The sequence below is a fragment of the Phocoena phocoena genome, chromosome 8, assembly GCF_963924675.1.
Source record: "Phocoena phocoena chromosome 8, mPhoPho1.1, whole genome shotgun sequence".
NCBI classification, from domain to species: Eukaryota; Metazoa; Chordata; class Mammalia; order Artiodactyla; family Phocoenidae; genus Phocoena; species Phocoena phocoena.
In genome coordinates, this window is record NC_089226.1 from 97,433,609 (window position 1) to 97,459,193 (window position 25,585).

A 25,585-nucleotide genomic window follows, 5' to 3' on the forward strand; every position below is an offset into this window, starting at 1 on the left:
CAAACCATCCCCCCAAAAACAAACAAAAAACCCAGTCACATTTTCTGGTGTTCTGAATATTTTAGCATTAAGGTACTTAAACATCAAGATCAATGATGTTGTGTAAATGCTCAGAAAACAACCTGGAAGGATATATGCCAATGTTAACAGTGGTTTTTAGTAACTGAAATAAATGCACATAAACTGTCTTTGCAATGAAAAGCCTTTAACATTAATTTATGATATCTAATTCTGGAAACAAAGATAATACACGGATGAAAATACATTTTAATCACAATGCTTACCTGTAGCTACAGCTGATTGGCTGTAGAGGACCGGAGAACTACCAATGGTAGCTGATCTCTGAACTGCTGCAGTACTAATTTCTGTAGCTTTTCTCTTTATTGCTTTAGTGGAAGGAGAACTAGAGATGGTACAGTCAGCTGAAGTCTGAAACAGAGATTCTAGTCAGTGGCTGTAGGCCCTGGTTAAGTACCCTCTTCTAAAATAAAACATGTAGGGACTTCCTTGGTGGTGCAGTGGTTAAGAATCAGCCTGCCAATGCAGGGGACAACGGGTTCAATCCCCGGTCCAGGAAGATCCCACATGCTGCGGAGCAAGTAAGCCTGTGCACCACAACTACTGAGCCTGCGCTCTAAAGCCCGCAAGCCACAGCTACTGGGCCTGTAAGCCACAACTACTGAAGCCTGCTCGCTGCAACTACTGAAGCCCATGTGCTCTAGGGCCCACATGCCACAACTACTGAGCCCACGCACCTAGAGCCTGTGATCTGCAACAAGAGAAGCCACTGCAATGAGAAGCACGTGCAGCACAATGAAGAGTAGCCCCCGTTCGTCGCAACTAGAGAAAGCCCACACGCAGCAACAAAGACCCAACACAGCCCAAAATAAATTAATTAATTAAAAAAAAATAAAACGTGTCAATCATGCCCCGGTCCTCCAAAACTTTTCAGAATGCCAGATGGCATTTCTCACCTGGCTAGTTACAACTGTGGTTTGTGCTGAAGGTTTCAATGGAGTATCCTCCTCCGTTCCTGGAGCAGGAGGCTCCTCACTTCCTTCATCCTCCATCTCGACCTCCTGGATCTCACCATCTTCTGCAGGAGGAGGAGGAGGGGGAGGGGGAGGCGGGGATTCTGGAGGTGGAGGCGGAGGCGGTGGCATTTCCAAAGGTAATGGAGGTTGAAGCACAGGCACATTTGACTGAAGAAGGGTCCAGAATGGAGTAAGTGGCATGAGTGATGAAGAAGAAACTTGGCCAGAAAAGGACTCTTTACAAAGAGAACCTATGAAAACAAATAGGAGTCAGGGAAAAAGCAAGACTAAAACTCCATGAACACAGAAATGTTCAACTGATTATACAGACAAAACCTGTCCCACAGACATCTATTCTACACTGATGTCACTGAAATATTAAACTCAGTTCAAAAATGACTTCCATGAAAAGATAAATTTATAGAATTTACTGTTAGCACTCGCCCCAGCTGTGTTATACTAGTCTTGTTTTCTGGGTACAGATTTATGGCTGAGTAAATGAAGCACATCACATCAGCTTAATGAGAAATTCAGTCATCTGAACCTGAAGTTTATTTCAAAGATACACAACTAGAAGCCAACATTCTGGGGTCTTCTTTATTTCAAAAGTGAGTGAATGATGTGCATTTGCAATACTGATTCCATGTACTTAATCTTTTAGTGAGCTAGATAAGTAATTAAGGATGACCCAGAGAAGTACACATTCAAAACACACGAACTCTCCCCATTTCAATTAATTTGGGTTACTAAGTTTCAAAAATCCATTTGCAAGGGGGTATTGTCAATCCTATCATTCCTTCACACCTTTGTGTGAATTATTCATTTACTAAATCACAGCAACAAATGAGGGAGGGTAATTTTTTATTCCTGTGATGAGAAAAGGGAAATCAGGGAGCATGAATCTTCAAGGTAAATGATAATGATAAATATAACACAGAGAAGAGGTGTTTGAAGATATGGAGGATTTGAAATGGCTGCTGAAGTTAAGAAATTATAGCTGAGGAGCTGCAGGGTTAGCTTTCCTCAAAATTTGCAAAAGTCATAGTAAATTACTACCCTTTCTCTGCTGGGAAAAGATTTAAAGATTAGAGAAAATAGGAAGATATACTTACTTGCAGCCTTCCCCATCCCTCTTTATCGTCAATAGGGAAGTTTCACAATATTTGGGACTATTAGATATATATCCCAGGAATGCTGAAGGGGATTTTCTCCCTAAAATCATAGAATTTAGGAGTAGAAGAGACATGAGAAATCGTCTAGTTTACCCCTCTCATTTTAAAGGTAATGAAACCCAGGAGGGAAATGACTTGCCCAAGATCATATAGCTCTTAGTGGTCAAGTCTGACCCCTAGTCTAGTGCTTTTTTTTGTTTGTTTTTTGTTTTTGGCCGAGCCGTGCGTTTTGCTTGCAGGATCTCAGTTCCTCCACCAGGAATTGAACCTGGGTCACAGTAGTGAAAGCCTAGAATCCTAACCACTAGGCCATGAGGGAACTCCCCTAGTGCTATTTTAACAAGATGTCCTGGTGAAATATCAGGAGTCTAAGAGCGTTAGAAATCTCAAATTTCACTTCTCACGGAGTAGAGATCCAGATGCCGTCACCTGTCAAATTCCATGGTCAAAGCAGTAGATTAAATAACGACTCTATTATAAAAGGCTCTAGAACAAGGATAAGGCCTTTTACCTTACTTTGCTCAAAATACAGCACACTGGCACTCAACAGTGTAAAACCAAAGCAGCCATGAACCATTTGGCTTTTAGAATAGCTTCACTTTTTTATGGAACAGGTAGATGATACATTACGTAAGAGACTTGAAGAACATAATTCACACGGTTACTCTAATTATTTTGAGAAACTGCTTACTACCAAGGAAAAGGGAACTGAAAAATATTCACCAGAAAACAAGAATGTAGTTTTCCAGCTAAAAGACTTCAAGTGTCTTATTAAGCTTTATGAATCTCTACACTAACTGGTAGACAGTTTGGGTATGGGCAGGCAGTCTACTACATTACATAATAGTACATCAAGATTACATCAGAACTGAGGAAGTAAACACTGAGGATTAATAACTTATTAAACTTCCTTTTACTAAACCAACCATAATATATGGTAGGTAAACAAATTTGTCAGATTTATATGTTGGTAGGTTTCTCATCTAGAAGCATAATGCAATACTGGTATGTTTATGATGGTGAGAAGCTGCTATGCAGAGGAAATCAAGAAAACACAGTAGGTTCAAGATTAATAATGTGGTTTACAACCTTCAACAAAGTTAATCAGAAATAATTGAGCTTTCTGTAAATAGGAAACAAACTAGACTTGATAAATTTAGATCATACAAGGAGCACTTTTAGAGTTAATATTTGAATCCTAAACTAAGTTTACTCAAAACATAAAAGCTGCATCGTAACACTGATAATTATCTCTTTTAGCTTAAATACAAAGAATTTCGAGAAATCCTAGTTTGAATATCCATGGATGTCATATTACACACTGCTTCTCTTCATTTCTAAATTTAACCCAGTTGAGGTATTTTGCCATTTAAGAGAACATTAAGTCTGAAGTCCAAGGAGAGATTAAAATGGTATATACATAGCTTTTATTATGTGCTAATAAATTTTTTAAACTATCAAGCTTAAAAAGAGAATACCGTGAGGATACAAATGTTGAATTCTCCAAGAACATATTTTTTCTATGAATCTTTACTTATATAAATAGAAAATCAGGCTTTCTTTCTTATAAAGGTAGGCTTCCTTTATTGTTTTCCTATATTCCCCCCAAAAGTATTATTGCTTAGTATTTTGAGGCAAGAGGCCAGTTTATCAGTTTAAATCAAGAAATTATTATAGAAATAAGACTTTTTGGAAAAGCAGCTTAACTTAACCTGACAAAAGCCCAGCAAAACAGACATGTTGGGTATCTTGAAGTATCACTCATCTTAAGAGATATAATATCAAATTCAAACATGCAACAATGAACAAGGATTAAAAATGAACAGAACTTTGAAACTTTCTTGCTCCTCAGTGTATACGTTTTCTTCTTTAAAAGATTTTAACCACTGTTGGGCTGACAAAAAGCAAGCATTAGACACTTTCTTTACAGGCTTAAAATAGTGATTGGTATTGCTCTTCAATTCCAAAGACCTTAGTACAAGATTTGGATTTTATTTAGATCAAGTTTATCATGTGGTTTTAGTAGCTCTCAATCAAGAGGCTCAAATATATAAGCTGGTTTACCAGTGGCTTTTTCCTTTATCAGACAGTACCAACTGCGTGTCATTAACAAAGGGAGAAAGTAACTTAATGTGTAACTCTAAGGTATTCACACAACACTTAGCATTAGCAATTCTAGAATATTCAGCTTTAGAACATATAAGAAGGGACATTAGACACTGGTCAAGAAGGGAATCACCAAACCAGAACCACCATCAAGCCTCTTCAGTTCACTAACTATTACAAAGTAAATAAAACCAAGTTACTAGACGTATCTACTATTCACTACCCAAAGAATGAGAAAGTAATCTAAAGAAAATCTCTTCATAAAAATGGTACACCCTGTAACTTAAGAAAATTTTTTTCTGAAATATGAAGTAGAAAACCACTTTTTTGCTATGTTCTAAAATTATCTGCAGTCATAGGTGCCTATTTTGAGTGACCTGATAATGATTCTTAGGATATTTAAGAAGTTAACAAAATCACTGGTACATGACCATTTTTATTTGGTACACAATCAGAACTTTTCTACTGGGATTAGGGAGCCAGTAGAATACAAAATATTATTTTTGATTAGCAGAGGACGTAAGAATTCAGCTCTTCACTCCCATCTTACAAAAAACTATCTTTTTATCCTCAAAGGTTTGTGACTTTATTTTTTGATTTAAAAAAAATTGAAGTATAGTTTGATTTACAATGTTTCAGGCATACAGCAAAGTGATTCAGTTATACATATATATACTTTTCAGATTTTTTCCATTATAAGTTATTACAAAATATTGAATATAGTTTCACAAAGGTTTATGACTTTAGAAATCATTCCACAACACTCTTACCTTCACATGCTATCATTTAAACAAACATCTACCAGTTTTTCAGATTGAAAGGCTGTTTGTTCATCACAGTCTTGACTATGCTTCATTAGCCACTTATTTTTGTCATTCCAAGAAAGATGGGGACTTCGAGGAAAAAAAACAATGTATCTTCTTCCATAATAAGGAAATCAAGCAATGGTTCTTCAGATTCTCAGAGTAAATGAAAAACTGTGAAAGCCTTTTTTTTCTTTTTTAAATTTATATAACCAGGGCTTCCCTGGTGGCACAGTGGTTGAGGGTCCGCCTGCCGATGCAGGGGATGCGGGTTCGTGACCCGGTCCGGGGGGATCCCATATGCCGCGGAGCGGCTGGGCCATGAGCCATGGCCGCTGAGCCTGAGTGTCTGGAGCCTATGCTCCGCAACGGGAGAGGCCACAACAGTGAGAGGCCCGCACACCGCAAAAAAAAAAAATATATATAACCAAACTGAAGTTCCCTAACAGTACTTTAACTGGATTGAGCGATCTTAATTGTTTTATACGAGAATATTGATGATTTGCAATGATCAATTATTTTGCTTCTCTGAAACAAGTATGGTCCTAGTTTCACAGCATTTATTCAGATCATTTTGGTTTGTAACAACCATACTTCCTACGAGATTAGTGAAGTGTAAAAATGAGGTTGCAAAATCAGCAGACTAAGTGCTCTACAGAAAGGCAGAACAAATCTCTTATTACTCCACATAAATATCGACCATTTAAGTAACTGGTTCCTTAGCATTAATTAGAATTCCTGTTATTGGAAATCCACAGCTTCGTCTGTGGCATGACAGAATAGTTATAGGACAATCTTTTAAAATCAAAATACACCGGCTCATAATTTTATTTTTTAGCAGAGTCTGGCTGGTATCAATACTACGCTTATTTCCAACTAGTCACTACCTTAGTTTTCTTCAATATAAGCCCTGCATTCTTTTTTTTCTTTTCCTTAGGGCAAGCCGTTATCTTTTAGTTAGAAATTTATGATTATGATTTAAATTATTTTCTTTTACATGTTAATACAAGTCTTTTTTTTCTCTAAAATAATTTCTCTCCAATTAATATAGGGTAAATTGTCCCACCTGTGGAATTCTCGGAAGAGTCTGTAGAATTTGAGTCAGTGCCAGTTTTGTCTTTCAAGGTCTGTTTAGGAAGAGTCTCGTCTCTACTTTCTTGTGCTTGGCTTTCTTCCTCTTCCTCCTCACCATCTGGGAACTCCCACTGAGACTCGCCCGACTGTTCGTTTACATAGAAATATCGTCTATGATCCCTAAATTACAAGAAAGAAAACACATGTTTTAAGACCCATTCTCCTACAAAGACACTTCCATTTGGTCCTGTCCCAGGACAGCAGTCTGCTCTCACAGGGACGAACCTCTTCTTAATGGACTGCTATTCACAAAGGCAACAAAGAGCTTTGACAATTGAGGATGGAGAACCAAGGATAATTCAAAGCTATTTGCACTGCCAGCAGCTCTGTGAATACAGCCCTGAGCCCTCTCACTCCAACAGATGACTTAGAAAAACACCTCTCACATCTTTTTTTTTTTTTTTTTTTTTTTGCCAATGCTTAACAGGGTTTCAAGTTTCATTAGCAAAGGGACTCAATCTCCTAGAACACTAATTTCCCTTCCAAAGAAGAGAACGAAGTTTGCGAAAGGTGACTCTTCCCCTCTTGAACCGTGGAATTCACATTTCATACTCTTGATACCAAACACAGTGAAAGCTAAAGAGAGGGAGAGGATCTGGGAGCTGAAAAATAAAAGAGCAAAGATTTCAAATAACGAAAAAAAAATCAAGAAAAGCCAAATATAAAAAGAAATGTTTTCATCTGACCTGCTGGCAGAAGATAGTAATCTTGTTCTTCATTCACATCTTCAGCCACGAAGCTTTCCTTAACTTCACCGAGGTTAATCAGGAGTAGTTGCTTCCAGAGGTCCTGTAAAGCGCACAGAGCTCTCGCATGCGCTTAACCCCCAAGCCCGCCCTACTCCGTGCAACAACACTCTGGAGTAAAAACCAGCTTTGTCCAATCTTGGGAAAAAATCCGTTACATGGAACACTTTAGACATTGCTTTTTGTTTCTCCAACGTGTGGCTGGCCCAAACTCTGCAAGTGCTCGGGGTGCTCTGCCTGCCCAGCACCGCTAACGCAGCTGCTCTCAGTCTCCAGACAGGCTGTCAGGTCGTCAGGTGGTGGTGATCACAAATCAAGTCTGAGATGTCAAAGGTGAAAGGTGAAAAGGGGAGAAGAGTGCGTACCTGTCCCAGTGGCAGGACCAGCCTTTAGGAGTGGCGTTTATTTCATACTGTTTTAGTTGTTCTGCTGCATCCTGAAGTTTTCGTTTAAGGTAGTTTCCATTAAGAGCCCCTTCCCGCCAGTCTGCAATCCGTGTCTAAAATAAAAAAGCAGTAAGTTAAAGATTTATTATAATGTCAGGAGGCAGAGGTAAAAGGGACTTAAGTCTTCTGGTCCATGATGTATACTCTGGCAGCAGACTAGACCGAACGGGAAAAGAAATCCCAGCCTAAAAAATCTTGTTTGCTCTTCAGAGTTCTCAAAAATGAGACTGGACCCCAGTACTGTCAAATCTCCAACATCTGTGAAAATGAGTAGCAGTAGTTTTGTTTTTCCCTTTGGACTATATTAAGATGGTTCCCCAGTAACTTTATTTTTTGGGTAGATAGTTCATTCAATTAAGTAATGTTATTAATCAAAATTAAAGGTTTAGTTCTCAATGAAATCAGTCAGCTTCCTACAGGAATTCCTTACCTAATCCTATTTATTGTAAAGTACACAGGTTACAAATAGGATCCAGAACTTCTCTTTTTAAGTAGACCTATAGTGAATTCCCCGGCGACCCAGTGGTTAGGACTCCTCGCTTTCACTGCTGTGGGCCCGGGTGGGGGAACTAAGATCCCAAAAGCTGAGTGCCACCCCTGCCTGCGCCCTGCCAAAGAAGTCTATAGTGCTTTAACACTTATAAAGTACTTTCAACATTATGTGGTCTCATCATCACTATGAACAGAATTTTAATTTCTTAGAAAAACAGAATATATGCCAATTCAAGGGGGTTAAGTATCATCATCATACACAAACTCTCAGTATTTATTTCCATAATTATGTTTTGCTTTGGCTAATACATAGTTTTATTTCCTGGGTTGGTGGTTCAAATATACATCAAGATTAAAAATTTAAATTTAGGACTGAAACATAAATAAGACAGATTCCTCACACACACAGCATTTCATTCAAACATTGACTGCTTGTACTAAAAATGGCTAAATTACCTCAGTCTGTAAAAGTAGCACATGAAAGTTGGAGATGGACTGCCTATTAATGCCTAAGAATTCAAATTTACTTGTCAGGGTATTTGCCAGTTCTCCAATCTGAAACTGTAATGCAGGAAAGAAAAAAAAGGAAAAATAAAAACAGAGTGAGCAAAATTGTCTTTATTATGTAAAATCTTTCATTTATCGTTGAAGATACTAGAAAAATGGGTCTGCCTATAAACAGCCTTTCTCACATACCGCAACTAGTTATGTACAAGATAAACCCTAATTTACAGTAAAATAATTCACATAGCAAAGTGTTAAATAATGAGACAAGGTCAAGAGAAATTAGACGCACTATCTACTCTAATACGATATGGAAGTTGAAAATAGGTCCTAAATGACATAACCCCCAATATTGTCCAAGCCATCATTTATCCATTACTAATTGCTTACACTAGCCCCACACTGAACAAAATTAATTCTCCCAGTCCCATCTACACGGCTGTACACTAGCTGGTGAGTGGACAAACTCTTTCAAGTTAAAAGAATATGCTAAGTGGTTTTTCCAACAGATCACACTTTAAGAGCCACATGCTTACTTGGTCCAATTCTTCTCATGACATTAGCAACAGAAATGAAATTGGAAACAAATATGCCTTTGTGTAAGGACAAGTAGTTCATGCAGGAATTAAATTTGTAACTTGAGTCTCTTTAGTACTTCCAAACTAGAGAAGCCTATATTTGATAAGCTACTGCTTTCCAATGGAGACTTACTTATAAGTAATTAAGCATTTAGAATTTATTTTTAGATAATTTCTCTACATCAAGTCAGTCTCATAGCTCCTTATTTCAGCCTTAAATATAACCTTTTCACCTAACCAAATAAATGATTTATATTTGGAGATAGTAAAGATTACTTTTTACTACTTGCTAAAAGAAAGTAGTTGGCCTATTTAAAATGGTTCGCCAATTTAAAAATACTTATTTGTCAAATTGCATTAAGTAATATACATACTTTCAAGTCCTGTTCTTCTTCTACTTTAGGTGCTGTTTGTACTTTAATCTTTTCTGGAGATTCTTCTACTTCCATCTCTTTGTCCGAATTTTCATCTACTTTTTCTGAATTTTCAGCACCAATTGCTAAAAAAGAAAATATGTGAAATTAAATCAAAAGGACTGTAAACAGAGGTCCTACTCTATAGCACAGGGAACTATATTCAATATCCTCTGATAAACCATAATGAAAAAATATTAAAAAAAGAATGTCTATATGTGTATAACTGAGTCACTTAGCTGTACACAGCACAGATTGGCACATTGTAAATCAACTATACTTCAATAAAAAAAATAAAATTAAAAAAAAAAAAAGGACCAATACTAATAGAGCCCCAAATACATTTTCTTACCCTGTAGCAAATATCTGAAAGTTATTAGTGCTCTCCTTTGCCTGTTTTCTCCTTACATGTTAAGGAAGCCCTAGTGACTTATCAACCTACTGTCTCTAAAGAGCCAAAAAATTTAATCCTTTATAATCACCTTTCTTTTTTTTAAAATAAATTTATTCATTTATTTTTGGCTGCATTGGGTCTTCACTGCTGCACACGGGCTTAGTTGTTTCACGGCATGTGGGATCTTCCTGCAGCAGGGCTCGAACCTGCGTCCCCTGCACTGGCAGGCAGATTCTTAACCACTGCACCATCAGGGAAGCCCCTATAATCACCTTTCTTAAAATGTGTCTATATACATGATTTACTTTGTTTTACCACATTACCAAGAAGTTTCTGCTTTCCCTTCCTCCTTCATCTATTAATCTTTTCTAATCTTCTCTTCCAGAAAATCATGGCTTCAATTATTTACAAAAGCTAGAATATCTAACGGTTCTTTATCAAATGGGTTTTGATAAAAAGGCTTTCAGGGCTTCCCTGGTGGTGCAGTGGTTAAGAATCCACCTGCCAACGCAGGGGACACGGGTTCAAGCCCTGGTCCGCGAAGATCCCACATGCTGCGGAACAACTAAGCCTGCGCGCCGCAACTACTGAGCCTGCCCTCTAGAGTCCGCGAGCCACAACTACTGAGCCCACGTGCCACAACTACTGAAGCCCATGTGCCTAGAGCCCGTGCTCCACAACAAGAGAAGCCACTGCAATGAGAAGCCCGTGCATCGCAATGAAAGAAAGCCCATGCGCAGCAATGAAGACCCAACGCAGCCGAAAAATAAAAACAAATGAATTTATTTTAAAAAAAAGGCTTTCAAGACCAGAGCAGCATATTAAAATACCAAATAACTCCCTTCCTGAACTGGTTAACACCTGTAGACAGCCTTTACTGGACCTACCTACTCTTCTGGTTGGTGCTGTCTGCTGGTAGTGGGAATCTCCAAAAAAGAATAGGTAGGTTTACCACATACTTAAATGGACTAAAAGATATGAACTCTTTGTTATGTGTGCTTAACACCTGCTTACCAAACTAATCCACATGTACAATGTAAATCAATCTCTCTGGAGGATCACAGACTAAAAACAAACTTGAGTACCTTTTCTTAACGCTGGTTAATATTTGATCTAGAGAAGAAATGTGACTTTAACATCACTCTCAACAGCTTTCATTAGCCTAAAATTTTGTATTACAAAAAAAAAAAAAAAAAAAATTTTGTATTAAGTACTTAACCTTTTCATACAATGGCCTTGTTCTTTTTATTTGATCATTAATATTCCTTCTGCATTTTCATATTGTCTAAAACCAAATCTTTCTGCTCTCTCACTTACTAGTTTATAGTTCATTGGTATATTAGACATCTTACAGTTGATGGCAGGTTTAAGAATTTAACAATTTTAAGCACTGCTAGAGCTCTAAGACTTGATTATTTTGGAGGGCAGTTAGGCAGGATCTATCAAATGAAAATGCACATACCCCTTGACCTAGCAATATACCACTGGGAATCTATACTATAATGGTACTAAAATCTGCATAAAGATAGATGTACCAAGATGTTTACTATAGCATTATTTTAATTGTATAGTATCATTAACTAATGAGTATAATATATTTAAAAAACACCATAAGCACTCAAGTAACTACAACCCAGCCTAACAGAAGACTATTAATAACGCCTCAAAGCTCCCTGTGCCTCTCCCCCAACACGTTCACACCAGACACACCCTGATGGTGTTGGTAAATGCCTCTACTTTCATCATGGATAGATCTTTAAGCACAATATTTCTGCTTAGCTTTCAACTTATATACATGGAGCACTAACATATGCATTCTTCTGTGGCTTTTTAAATTCAACATTATTGTTCCTGACATTAATCCATGTTACTGCGTATAGCAATGGATCATTCATTTTTTACTGCTGCTCAGTATTCAATTGGAAGAATACATCACAATTTATCCACTACTCTTTTGATGGATATTTGAATGGCTAATACTTATACTTTTTTGGGATAAAATGAATGTAATATTACTTCTAAGAGTGAAACAAGGACACAAATGTCCATCAATGGGGAAAGAGTTAAATGAAGACATCTATACTATTCAGTAGTTAAAAACAATCTTCAAGACCCTGTTAAACAAAAAAGTATGTCTAACAATCCATATGGTTAATCTCTCCTATGGTAAAATTTACATATGCACATCATACACACACAAAACCACCAACGTATATAAAAAAAGAGGAAAAGGTCTAGAAGAATATATGTAGATAAAAAAATAAAGAAAATGGACCTCAGGGTAGGGCATGAAAACAGTGAAAAGACGAAGGGGGGAGGGGCACTTTTAGAATTCTACTTCATATTCTTCTATATGGTTGATTGGAAAGAAAAATTCAAGGATGTTTGCATTTATTTATTCCCTGTGTTTTTGTTTACTTGTTATTTTTAAACTGTAACCTATAAGGTACCTTCTGCTTGGTACACTCAGCTAAGGTTTGGTGATTAAAATTAGTTAGTTCTGGTAACAGACTGCAAAAATGCAGCAGGTTCTCCTCTATATTACCCTGAAGATGACTTGGGTCCTCATGACAGTACCAGACTATCTACACACCCAACCAAAGGCTGGACAACTTGTACACAGAGAGGGAAGATGAGGCTGGGTTTGCCAGAGGTGGGCTTTGCCTGCCGTGTTTACCAACTGGTAATAGAGAGGTAAAGAGAATCCACGGTCTTTATGCAGATTATCACAATTACCGTAGTGAGTGATAAAAAGAAAAGGGAGGGAGAGACCCAATCTCATTTTTTTGTTTTTGAGGGAGAAGTTATCCCGAATCAGTAGTGAATACACAGCCCGATGGATTCTAGCCTCTCAATTTCTTACTGCTCCACTAGAGGTGGAGCAGGAAAAGGCAGAAGTTTCCTTCCCCGCATTTCCTAAAAGGGTAAAAGTGCTATATCGTTCTATTTGCTGAAGAGAAAACAGAAAAGGGTAAGAGGGATTTCTCCTCTACATCTTTCAACTCTCAAGTTTAATTAAAGCACGAATTACCACTTTCTCCATTTTCTGGCGTCTCTCGTCCAGTTTTGCTGGAACTCCGGCTGGTAGATTCTGGACTGGTAGCTCGAACAAACATCTTCCATTTTCCTCTTTTAGACATAAGTCTACGCATTCCATCTTGAGATGCTGGCTGGCTGATATCAGAACACGGACTAGACCCTGACACACTACCATCTCCTTCCTCCAAGGCTCGCAGCTCTGCCTACGACGAACAGGAATTAACTGTTTACCAACGTTTATTTGTGTGAGTAGCAAGAATGACAGCCATGTGTTTTTGGAATTTAAATCCTTTGAGGACAAGAAGTATTTTTTAATACATTTTTCCATCAGGATTGATCATTATGCTCCAAATTCTATTGTTACTCAATAAATGTTTATTCGTGATTACAGTTAACAAATACTGATTTAAAGGGTATAGGTTCTAAAGATCCATGAACAAATTTTCTAATACATGTACACAAAGGATAAAGCTCAACTTTCGCTGGTCCCTCTCCATAGCTTCAAATTTTTCAAAAGGGGGAAGCTTCAAAGTGATTTACTGCTATAACACCTGTTAAGACTTTGCTTTGTATATACTCAAGGCAGCAGTAGATAAAACTGTTCCAAGAAAAATCAGGGCAGAAAATAAGTAAAAATCAACTTCTCAATCAGAAAGTTTCCTGTGGATCATTTATCTTAGAAGGAAAGCACATGAAATAATGGGTTCCTCTTAAATTCTCCTGTTATCGTCCCACAAGGCCCACTTTTCTTTTTCCTTTTTTTTTTTTGGCCGCATAGAAGTCTGTGGAATTTCAGTTCCCTGACCAGGGATGGAACCCAGGCCCAGGCAGTGAAAGCGCCAAGTCTGCTAGGGAATTCCCATAAGGTCCACTTAACTATACACACAATACCACAGGTGATCACTGGAAGTCAACTTGTACTTTAACTGTTGGGTTAAAAACCAAATTATCACAAGAATTCGCAATGTTTGTCTGTTAAGAAGCTAAACCAAAGATATACATTACTTACTGTATCTATCCTTAAATCATAACAACGTTAGTCTTTATTGGTTGTCAACTACCAAAAGCATCATCAGGGACCAAAAGAACTACAACTCCATAGTTCAAGTTTTTATTACATAAGCATATCTAGGTGAAAGGATAAGAAAAACAAAATCCCAACGATGGCTGTAAATTGAGCACAGCAATCCCAGAGTATGACAGTTCCGAAGGAAGAAAATACATCTAACAGAACTTCAAAAACTTACTTTTTTCCTTTCCAAAACCAGCTCCAGCTCCAGGGTATCTTGCTCTTCTTCCTCTTCACTTTCTCCAGACTGAACAACACTGCAAATATCCTCCTGAGTAGGGTCTTCCACACCATCCAACAGACTTTCTTGTGGCTTTACTATTGTTGCTTCTTCTGTTGTACTTGTTTCTTTCTCTTCTGAAACTGGCTCTACTTCTTTACAAATTACTTTTCTTCTCCATCTCTCTTCTTCCTCTTTTATTCCCTCAGGCAATAAAGGAGCAAGCAGTGATGCTGCCACCCCTTTCTTCTCCTCCTCATTATTTGAGAGAGCTTGAATTCCTTCATTCACTTCCTGTAAAGAATAAAATAATTTCGCTTAACTTTCAAAGAAATCTCACCTAAATATACAGTACATTTAATTGTTCGTGTTAAAAACGACCATAGGGCTTCCCTGGTGGTGCAGTGGTTGAGAGTCCGCCTGCCGATGCAGGGGGCACGGGTTCGTGCCCCGGTCCGGGAAGATCCCACATGCCGCGGAGCGGCTGGGCCCGTGAGCCATGGCCGCTGAGCCTGCGCATCCGGAGCCTGTGCTCCGCAGCGGGAGAGGCCACAACAGGGAGAGGCCCGCGTACCACAAAAATAAATAAATAAATAAATAAAAATAGAAATAAAAACGACCGTAATTTTCAGTCACTGGATATTCTTAAAAACCACTGACTCGGGCTTCCCTGGTGGCGCAGTGGTTGAGAGTCTGCCTGCCAAGGCAGGGGACACGGGTTCAAGCCCTGGTCTGGGAAGATCCCACGTGCCACGGAGCAGCTGGGCCCGTGAGCTACAAATACTGAGCTCTGCGCGTCTGGAGCCTGTGCTCCGCAGCAAGAGAGGCCGCGACAGTCAGAGGCCCGCGCACCGCGATGAAGAGTGGTCCCCGCTTGCCACAACTAGAGAAAGCCCTCGCACAGAAACGAAGACCCAACACAGCCAAAAATAAATAAATGAATAAATAAATTTATTAAAAACAAAAAAACAAAAAAACAAAAAAAAAAACCACTGACTCCCATCAGATTAGTGTACATGTTTGTACCATTTTCTTTACACATGTATAATGGAAACATTGCTACTTTAGGAAGGCAGTATTACAGTTCTGGGTGGGACTCAAACATATCTTTTCTTCTATTCTCTGTACATCAAAAGGCAGACTAGTAAGAAACAGATTTAAATAAGATCAGAATCTTGCCAGTTCAACGCATGACTGGATAAATCTTCATCTTCCTCTTCTGTATGATGAGATAACTTCACAAATATGCTGTGAAGGTGATTCAGAGGAAAGTGAAATATTTCTAAAATGAAATGTGTGATTACATTTAAAGTGTCTACCTCCTCCACTGGGATATTTATTCTACCTCCCTCTTACAGGTGTAAAGGTGAACTTATTCTGTAAAAGCATTTTTTTTTTTTTGCGGTACGTGGGCCTCTCACTGTTGTGGCCTCTCCCGTTGCAGAGCACAGGCTCCAGACGCGCAGGCTCAGTGGCCATGGCTCACGGGCCCAGCCGCTCTGCGGCATGTGGGATCTTACCGGACCGGGGCACGAACCCATCCGTGTCCCCTGCATCGGCAGGCGGACTCTCAACCACTGCGCCACCAGGGAAGCCCTGTAAAAGCATTTTTTGATACAACTCCGTCATCATTCAAAAATTCAAGATAAATTAAAATTCAACACATTCTCTCTGTAGAGTACAACTTACTTTTCTTACTGATGAGATTACAAAAATGGTCAAGTTTTATTAGTAGTAGTTTTTAAGGTCGCCAATCTTTATATTAAAAAAAAAAAAGGTGGAATCCCAAAATACAACTATTCTGAAGCAGAGAAGGGGACCCGAAGCGTTGCCTGTTTGGCTGCTCCCATGTCCTTCACAACGACTCAAGGAGCCTCTATTGCACCCTAAAGCTCCAAAAGCACCACTGAACTGGGTAACTGCTATAAATGCCATATAATAAACAGACACAGATTATGTAAAACTTTAAGAAACAAAATTTATACTGTTTCACATCTATGCTGTAAAATATTAACAGAAGGCTTATATACCTGTGACAGAGTAACATTCAAGTTCTTTAGATGTAAAAATAAGCAGATGAGGTAAGTTGTAACACTGACCTTTTTAACTTCTCGCTTGGTTATGACTGGTGCACTTTTACTACTGGAAACTGAAATATTTTTCTCCTTAGTATACATGTCTGTATTCACCACAAAACTAGCTTCAGCACCTGTTACGGAACTAAAAAAAATATACTTAGCAAGAGAAACAGAAGGCAAATATTATCAGCAAAAGATAAGACTGATTTCCTTCTAGTAACTTTTTTTTCAAGTCTATTCTTACCTGGGCTGGTAATGTTGTAATCCCTGCACCTGGGTGGCAAGATACTGGGGTAATTCCCAAGTCACTTCATTTGTTTGTGTGTTCCAATAATAATAGCATCCTGTGTTCTCATCCCAGACCTCCTGCCAATCTCCCATCTCAATTTCAACTAGAAGAAAATGAAACAAATTTTAAGAAGCACGTATTCCCACACAACTCTGACCTTCTATCTCAAGTCAACTCTAAAGCTATAACAACCTAACACAGCACTGTTAACAACTGGGCAGGGCACTTCTCTGTTGTGGAGGCAGTCCGAGGTAGTGTTCACCAGCATCCTTGCCTCTCCCCAGCCGATGCAGTAAACCCTCCTCTCACCATCCACTACCTCTGCTGTGACAGCCAGAAATCCAAACACTGTCAAATGTTCCCTGGGGGGGCCACTCCCCCCTCCTCAGTCATCTTTGCAAACATGGTTTAAAAAAGCAGTTTGATAGTTGAAAAATGTATTCTGAACCCCAAAATACTTTTTAAAATAATGGCTTTTATTATTTACCGAGCATAATCTGCTACTGGTTAAAAGGCAAACAATTATCTTTCAGTAGGTAAAAATATACCCTAGCCGTTCTCATTTTCTAAATACTGTATTTAAGAAGCCAGAATTCTAAAGTCTGGGGCTAAAGCACACAGGCTTTCAGCTTTGGGAACCTCAATGCCTAGAACACCTTTAAGAACTACATTTTAGATTTCTTTAAAACTCAAAGGATCAAGTTTACCTCCTGCCAGTGAACACTGAGTATCATACTGCCACCCTGCAGTCTGGGTTGAGTCTGTCCCATTTGGGGTGGTGGAAGAAAGGGCAGATGTTGATTCCTTTGGCTCTGGCCGAGGTGGAGTCGGAGGTGGAGCAGAAGCTCCTACAGGAGCTACAGGCTGAGGAGCTGTTATAGCATCAATCTCCTTTAGAATGAAAATAGTGACAAACTCATTAATCACATTAAACCAGAAAAATGGCCATCACTTAAAAAAAAAAAAATCCCCCACACACAGGGTTTTGACCTGAGAAGCTTAAGTCTCAGCTTCCCAAGTCAAAACCCTCCTCTTGGGCTTCCCTGGTGGCACAGTGGTTGAGAGTCCGCCTGGCGATGCAGGGGACACGGGTTCGCGCCCCGGTCCGGGAAGGTCCCACATGCCGCGGAGTGGCTGGGCCCGTGAGCCATGGCCGCTGAGCCTGCGCGTCCGGAGCAACGGGAGAGGCCACAACAGTGAGAGGCCCGCATACTGAAAAAACAAAACAAAACAAAACAAAAAAAACCCCTCCTCTTCCCCATTTTTCTCCTTACAACTGTCACAAAAAGAGAGATGGGGAGAGACTGAAAAAAAAAGGAGAGACAGACATAGACTGACAAGTAGGCTAACCACTTGAAATTCAGATTCCAAACTGTTCAATAACTAAAAACCCAAACAAAAGCACCACTAACCGCTAGGAAGTTGGCCAATGTACTATCAATATCAGCTGACTGGTTTCCATTTGCTTCCTTAGACTGTGCTGGTTTTTCTGAAACATCACTCTCTTCATCATCACTGTCAGCATATGCACCAAGTAAGCACAGACCTCCTGGAAACAAAAAGGTAAGCAACGTTTTTAACAATGTCAAAAAGTCCTAGGAAGTATCCAAGAGAAAATATGATTCTTTAGCCATTTAGTTTACTTGTAGAACCTCAAAAAAGTCTTCAATGAACTACCAAAAAGAGGTACAAATTGACTATGCACGTAGAGCTAATAAAATCAATCTGAAAAAAAAAAAAAAAAAAAATCAATCTGCATAGCAACCTGACATCCTTTTCAAAATATATGCTCAATTATTCAACCTCATACTCCCTCTGTCAAAATAACACATAGTAGATCCTGATTTTAGAATTTGTTGTTTTACGTGTCCATCTCAAACAAGTAAACCAATTAGGGTTTAGTAAATGAAACAAGGAGATTTTCAAAGTGAAAAACAAAGCTCTTTTTCAATGATTTTTTTTCCTCAAAAAAGAAGTGACAAATTAAAACAGAACCTAACATGCTAGGTTAGCAACAAATACCCAGCTAAACAAAGACCCAGCTAAAACCAAAATTCCCACTCAAATGGTATTAGGTATGGCCTCTGTGATGCTGCAATGCAATTTCCTTCTTAAAAAAAAAAAACTGAAATGATACGCTTTTTTACTAGTTGATCAATGTTTATGCCATTTCCTTTTGTATCACCTGTGGCTACTCTAATATTACAATTAAGTGAGCATATATACCCTCTTCATATATCATTTTATTATAATAGGTATATGAAATATTTAAGTCTAGCTAGACTTTGCAGCTATTAATAAGACTAAATTTTCCAGTGCCTTGGTAACTGAACAGATTTATCAGGAGGTAAAACCTAGTTTTCTCTGTCATAATTCTGTAAACAAATTCATGGATTCACCTAAACATGAACACAAACTGCTTCATTTATCATACAAAAGTTCACATTCATTGTTTTAGCCACATAAATCTCACCTTCATTATTTTTTTAGTATATAGCTAAGTTGTTACACTATCAATTTCCAAAATACTATTTTAAACTGATTAGGAAGATTCTTAAATGGATATTTCACAGTATCTCCAGTTACCAAATATATTATATCTCATTTTGGGGGTGGGGTCATACCAGTCAATTTTCCACATTTTCTGAACAAGAGATAAAGATAGAACTACATAAGACATTTCTGTACAGAAAAAATCTGCATTTTAGTATTCAGCACTGATGGGTTTTTCAGGGAAGGCGGAGGATGGGAAATTTATATTTTTATATAAACACACTTCTTAGTTCAGAGACAATAATAATCACTGGCCTTAGTTCTTTAATTCTATATCTTTTGATAAAAGGTTCCAACCAGGTGAGCCGTGTGGAATTTTGACTACAAAATTCCCAAGCAGGGGTAATTCCCCAGGCTCAGAGTGGGTCTCTAGGGCAATAGGTTTAGCCAAGGGCTTCCCTCGTGGCGCAGTGGTTAAGAATCCGCCTGCCAACGCAGGGGACCCGGGTTCAAACCCTCGTCCGGGAAGATCCCACACGCCGCGGAACAACTAAGCCTGTGTGCCACAACTACTGGGCCTGTGCGCCTAGAGCCCGTGCTCTGCAACAAGAGAAGCCACCGCAGTCAGAAGCCAGCGCACCGCAACAAAGAGTAGCCCCCCGCTCCCCGCAACTAGAGAAAGACAGCGGGCAGCAACGAAGACCCAATGCAGCCAAAAATAAATAAATAAAATAAATAAATTTATTTTTTTAAAAAAGGTTTAGCCAAGGCTCCACCTAGTCTTTTTCTCTTCAACTCAGAGCTTTTCATATTACACACTTAAAACCTCTTCCAAACTCCTGATAACATAATGACAATTAAATAGCAAAGTAAATGAAAACGATTAAACGCAGCATTTGGGGGAAAGACACATACTTAATACTGTTAGTGACACCATAAACTGATACAATATTTAAGAACAATCTGGTAACATATACCAAGAACTACAAAACTCTCAAAGTTTCTTATAGCTAGATAATCTCATCTCTGAGAATATAACCCTAAGAAATAATTACAAAAAATTTTTTGCACAAAGCTTTTATTTAAATAACCAAAAACTGTAAACAACTCAAATGCTCTCAAACAGGGGACAGGAAAAGCAAATTACAGCATAGTGCCAGATGCAATATCACTTCATGATTAATCAGACCATTATGGGATTACATAAAATGATGTTAAGGGGACAAAAGGTAACTCTAAAGGAATAAAAGATAAAATCAAGGCATGAAACAAGTTCTAATTACATCTCTGAAAATTTAGTCTATACATTAATAAAAACAGGTATGCATTTAGAATAACACTAAAAAAAAAATCTCACAATACTATACAAAATTGCATAATCTTAGAAAGCCAAAAGCTTCACAGGACCAGGCTTCTAGACTACTACTGAGAAGCTGTTGCTAAATGAAGCCAGAGGAAACAAGGCCAGTCTTCAGAGCCAGTCCTTAGCAGTCTTTTTTGAGGAGCACTGACTCCTCAAACCTCAATATGCTTACCTCTAATGGATGGTGCCACACAATTTGCAAATTAACTAATGATATCGGGCAGCAAATTATTTATTTCTTAGATATATACTTTACTTTCCTGATAAGCTTCAAACAGTAACTGTGCCTTATGCCCCTTAGAAACTCTATTTCCTCATAACACTGAACAGTGATTTTTAACTCTTTTGGTCACAGAAAGCTATTAACAATCAAAATGATAAAAGTTGTGGACCTTCTCTCAGGAAGACACACTTGAGTGTGCAATTTCAGGGGATTCACAGATGTCTGACTCATCTATGGAACCACATTAAATACCCTTTTCTAGAAGATGCTTAAATACTGTTGACTATCATGGTAGTCTGTTGGCCTAATTTAACAGAACTTATTCTAAATTTTCCCTTAGATAACTTCACATGCATTTACCATAATATCTGTTAGCATAAAAATACAACATATGCTTCTCTACTATATTATAAAAGCATACTTTAATAACTTAAAATTTAAATTTCATTTTTGTGCAAAGAAATTCAGCACGTTTATAGTGATAAAAGTAAATTCTTTAACTAAAATCATCTTTAAAAAAATATATCAAGGGACTTCCCTGGTGGCGCAGTGGTTAAGAATCCATCTGCCAATGCAGGGAACACGGGTTCAAGCCCTGGTCCGGGAAGATCCCACGGTGCCGTGGAGCAACTAAGCCCGTAGGCCACAACTACTGAGCCTGCGCTCTAGAGCCCATGCATCACAAGAGAAGCCACTGCAATGAGAAGCCCGTGTACTGCAACAAAGAGTAGCCCCCGCTCGCCGCAACTAGAGAAAGCCCGGGTACAGCAATGAAGACCCAACGCAGCCAAAAATAAATAAAATAAATTAATTTTAAAAATATATACATATATATATATCAATTCTTGAGTATCTACAGTTTCACAAAGCCATGCAAATAATAATGGAAAATTGCTTCCCTTTTGTTTTCGTTAAACTTTTTCCTATGCGTATACCAACTAGTAAGTAAGAAATGAATAAAGCTGATATATTCTTTTTTTTCTTTTTTTTTGCTTAGAGGAGAATTTATTGCCTTAAGTCAAAAAAGAAAAAAGGTATCTCAACCCAACAACTCAAGCGTTCACCATAGGAAACTAGAAAAAATGAGCAAACAATTATAAAGCAAATAGAAGGAAAGAAATGATAAATATTAAAAGCAAAAATCAATGACACAAAAAAATTAATAGAGATAATCAACGAAACCAAATTTCATGCTGAGAAAAGGCCAACAAAATTGACAAAACTTAGCTATATTAACCAAAAAAAATAAGAGACAAGACACAAATTACCAAAGCCAGAAATGAAAGAATGGACTTCATAACTGACCTTACAGATTATGAGAGAATATTCTGAACTAATTATAGCAACAAATAGACAACTTTGTTAAAACAGACAAATTCCTAGAAAGATGCAAATAACCAAAATTGAGTCAAGAAGAAACAGAATATCTGAAAAACCTAAATGTCCATTGACAGAAGAATGGATAAAGAATATGTGGCACATATATACAATGCAATACCACTCAGCTATTAAAAAAAAAAAAAAAGGGGGCTTCCCTGGTGGCGCAGTGGTCGAGGGTCCGCCCGCCGATGCAGGGGATGCAGGTTCGCACCCCGGTCCAGGAGGATCCCGCATGCCGCAGAGCGGCTGGGCCCGTGTGCCATGGCCGCCGGGCCTGTGCGCCCGGAGCCTGTGCTCCGCAACGGGAGGAGCCACAGCGGTGAGGGGCCCGCGCACCGCAATAAAAAAAAAAAATTAAAAAAAATAATGCCATTCGCAGCAACATGGATGGAACTAGAGACCATCATACTAAGTGAAGCAAGTCAGAAAGAGACAAACACTACATGATATCACCTATATGTGGAATCCAAAATATGACACAAATGAACCTACCTACGAAACAGACTCACTGACATAGAGAACAGACCTGTGGTTGCCAACGGCAGTGGGGAGGGATGGAGTGTAAAGCTGATATATTCTTATGCCGCAGGATGAAGCTGAACAGAATGAAAACAGTTCTGTTCACAAGGCACATAAAGGTCTGAAGTGCTGACTGACACTGCAACCAAGGAAATTTCTTGTAGAACATTTAAATTCTACCCATTGCACATAATCCTTAGAAGACCCAAATGTAATAATATATGTAGTTTACAAATACAAAATGCTATTTCCTAGTTCTGAAATTTCTCTCACAATGTGGTTTTACCTTTTCCAACCCATACTTTTTTTTAAGTGGCAAATACGGGGTAGGGGGGAACAAGCATCTATTATTTCAGGTGTCACATAGTACAAAAAGTCCTGCAAATTCAGAAGAAGAGAATTACTACCAATTATAGAATATTTAGTATCAAAACATATTTTAATCTTTCAAGATACATAAAGAGCAGAGAAAACTAACATTCTTGGCACTTGCTGTGTTAGAAACTTATATATATTGTTCAATTTAATCATCAAAATAACTTAGGGCTGTAAGATCTATTTTACAGATAAATGATGTCCTGAGGTTTTAGTATGAATGCCAGAGTGGTGATTTGAACCCAGGTTTGTCTACAAAACCATCACTGCAAATATTCCTTCATGCTTAAAAAATAATCAATAAGAGCAATTGTCAGCTGCACAAACATTTGCTAGGTACCAATCAAAGCTGTGTGTTAGAGAAATAACACAATGAAAAGACACTGTTGGTGTCCCTAAAGAATGCCAAGATAATGGGGAGCTAGAAAACTAGTTACAAAATAGCATCAGTAGAAAAAGTAGTACAAAGTAATTTGGGTACAGAGAAAAGGAACAGCAAATTTTACATTGGTTAAGGGACTTCCCTGGTGTCGCAGCGGTTAAGAATCCGCCTGCCAATGCAGGGGACATGGGTTTCAGTCCCGGTCTGGGAAGATTCCCACATGCCGCGGAGCAACTAAGCCCGTGTGCCACAACTACTGAGCCTGCGCTCTAGAGCCCACGCACCACAACTACCGAAGCCCGCGTGCCTAGAGCCCGTGCTCTGCAACAAGAGAAGGCACCGCAGTGAGAGGCCTGTGCACCACAACGAAGAGGAGCCCCCGCTCCCTGCAACTAGAGAAAGCCCGTGCGCAGCAATGAAGACCCAACGCAGCCATAAACAAATAAATAAATAAAAATTTTTTTACATTGGTTAAAGTATATATACCAACAAGCCCTCACAAAGATTTAAAATTTCCATTTTATGGGAGGAATATAAATTAGCAACACTGAAACATTCATCAAAACACTATATACAAACACGGTTTGATCCTAATGTAGAAAAGACGAAAAAAAAACTATACCTGTTGCTTTAACGGCAGTGGGCCTGGTGGTCATGACTGGTTTGGGAGGATTCTGAACTCTAGGAACCTCCACCACCACCTCCTGTTCATCTGGAGTTAAAAAAGCAAACAAAAGAAAACTACAGTCAGACGATGGAACACAGAAAAAACTATACAGGTGACAAAACAATCTGTGACGTCTCAAGTCTAGATTTCATCAAAACAGGGTAGCTGTAACTCATCACTAACCCAAATAAAGAAAACCAGTATAACTAGAATCTTCCATCTGCCTAGTGGCTTTAACATTAAGAATTTAAACACCGTATATAAAAATTACATCTGAAATAATCCAAAGTTAAAATACACACACAGAATAAATCTTCTCCTGGCTACCAGAAGGCTTTTACGAAAAGCACAACTAGAGCATTTTTTTCGCAAGAGCCACCCAACGTGATTTTTTTTTGTTTTTTAAACCTGAAATGGTCGGGGCTTTTCCGGCGTCTGGCCCCTGCAGTATAGCCCAGTCCGGTTATTCTTAACCCAAGTACCATTCTAGGGATAAACACAAGTACTTGGGAACCCACAAACACCACCTCTCCAGGGATTTTTGGGAAACCTTCCAACTAGGGGTTACTTACATTTTAGCTGGCATAATAAAAATGGTATGCTCACTTCTAAAGGGTCTCTCTCAATTTCAACAAAAACGAAAAGGAAAAGCCGATGCCGTGTAGGAAACGGCAGGTTCCACGGTCACCAAGCCTAGGACGCGGAAACGCATACTCTCACATTTACCCCGTAAGTTATTCAAAGCCAAGAATAGACGTTGAGCAGACTGGGCGCCCGGGCCAATCCCTGCACCAGAGATGGCGCCTCTGGGTCGGCTCCGGCCGGGCGCACACGGCTCCGCCGCCCCTTCCGCAGCTTTGGGCTCACAGCCGTCCTCACCGCAGGCCGCACGCAAAAAGGCCTCGGATGCGGACGCCGCCCGCCCGGGTTTCTCTGACTCCTAGGACTCGCCCGAGAGGCCTAGGCCGCGAGCCCCGAGCTCGAGTTTCGGACGCCCCACCTAGGCGCCGCGGCCCCTCGCGCACGCTTACCTTCTGAAGGTGAGTCGTCCGGAGCCGCGGCGGCAGTGACCGCGGTCGTCGTCGTCGGCGCCGCCGGGGCTGGCTGGCTGGGCGCCGCCGCCGCCGCCGCCGAGTCCGGCTCGGTGTCGGGTTCCGGCTCTGGGTCCCGGCCCGGCGTGCTGCTCCGCGGACCTGGCGGAGAGAGCTGCAGGATCGGCCTACGGCCGGGTACCGCCCGGGACTTCTTCCCCATCGCGAGCCCAAGCGCGAGCTGCGAGCGTCGGGCAACCTAGAGGGGCGGGCGTTCGGCGCGACGCTGCGTAATCAATATTCATACAATGCGACACCGCCTCCTAGAAGGATCCGCTTTTAACCGGCGGAGCGTGCGCCCGCGCAAGCGCCTTGGGCCCCGTACACTCTTCTGGCTCCTCCCCCGGGGGGGAAGGAGGACTTTACCCACGGGGCTAGGCGATTGGCTGTTTTGACACATTGAAGAACCCGGTAGCCAATGGACAAGGAAAAGGGGTCAGAGTCAAGCGAATAGTACGGAAGGATGTGAGTTTAGATTTGCTTCCAATTACGTCAGGCTCCACCCATGCGGTTTTTGCGGAGTCTTTTCTCTACCGTCCTGTCCTCCATTTTGTACCCGTTCTTGCCTATGTGTT

The 25,585-nt window shown here is 39.6% G+C and overlaps 1 protein-coding gene across 1 annotated transcript in view; it reads right to left on the reverse strand.

The window, feature by feature from the left end:
• Positions 1-25,173, reverse strand: part of FNBP4 (formin binding protein 4) — a 37,429-nt gene extending 12,256 nt beyond the window's left edge. Inside the window, exons 1-14 of the mRNA XM_065882434.1 lie at positions 24,951-25,173; positions 23,875-23,964; positions 17,930-18,066; positions 17,225-17,408; positions 16,473-16,620; positions 16,250-16,370; positions 14,109-14,444; positions 12,854-13,064; positions 9,390-9,514; positions 8,390-8,494; positions 7,361-7,494; positions 6,182-6,369; positions 975-1,285; positions 285-429 (exon numbers count right to left, since the gene is read on the reverse strand). Of these exons, the coding sequence (XP_065738506.1) occupies positions 285-429; positions 975-1,285; positions 6,182-6,369; positions 7,361-7,494; positions 8,390-8,494; positions 9,390-9,514; positions 12,854-13,064; positions 14,109-14,444; positions 16,250-16,370; positions 16,473-16,620; positions 17,225-17,408; positions 17,930-18,066; positions 23,875-23,964; positions 24,951-25,173 (2,458 nt within the window). The remainder of the gene's footprint in view (positions 1-284; positions 430-974; positions 1,286-6,181; positions 6,370-7,360; positions 7,495-8,389; positions 8,495-9,389; positions 9,515-12,853; positions 13,065-14,108; positions 14,445-16,249; positions 16,371-16,472; positions 16,621-17,224; positions 17,409-17,929; positions 18,067-23,874; positions 23,965-24,950) is intronic.
• Between the last annotated feature and the right edge of the window lie 412 nt (positions 25,174-25,585).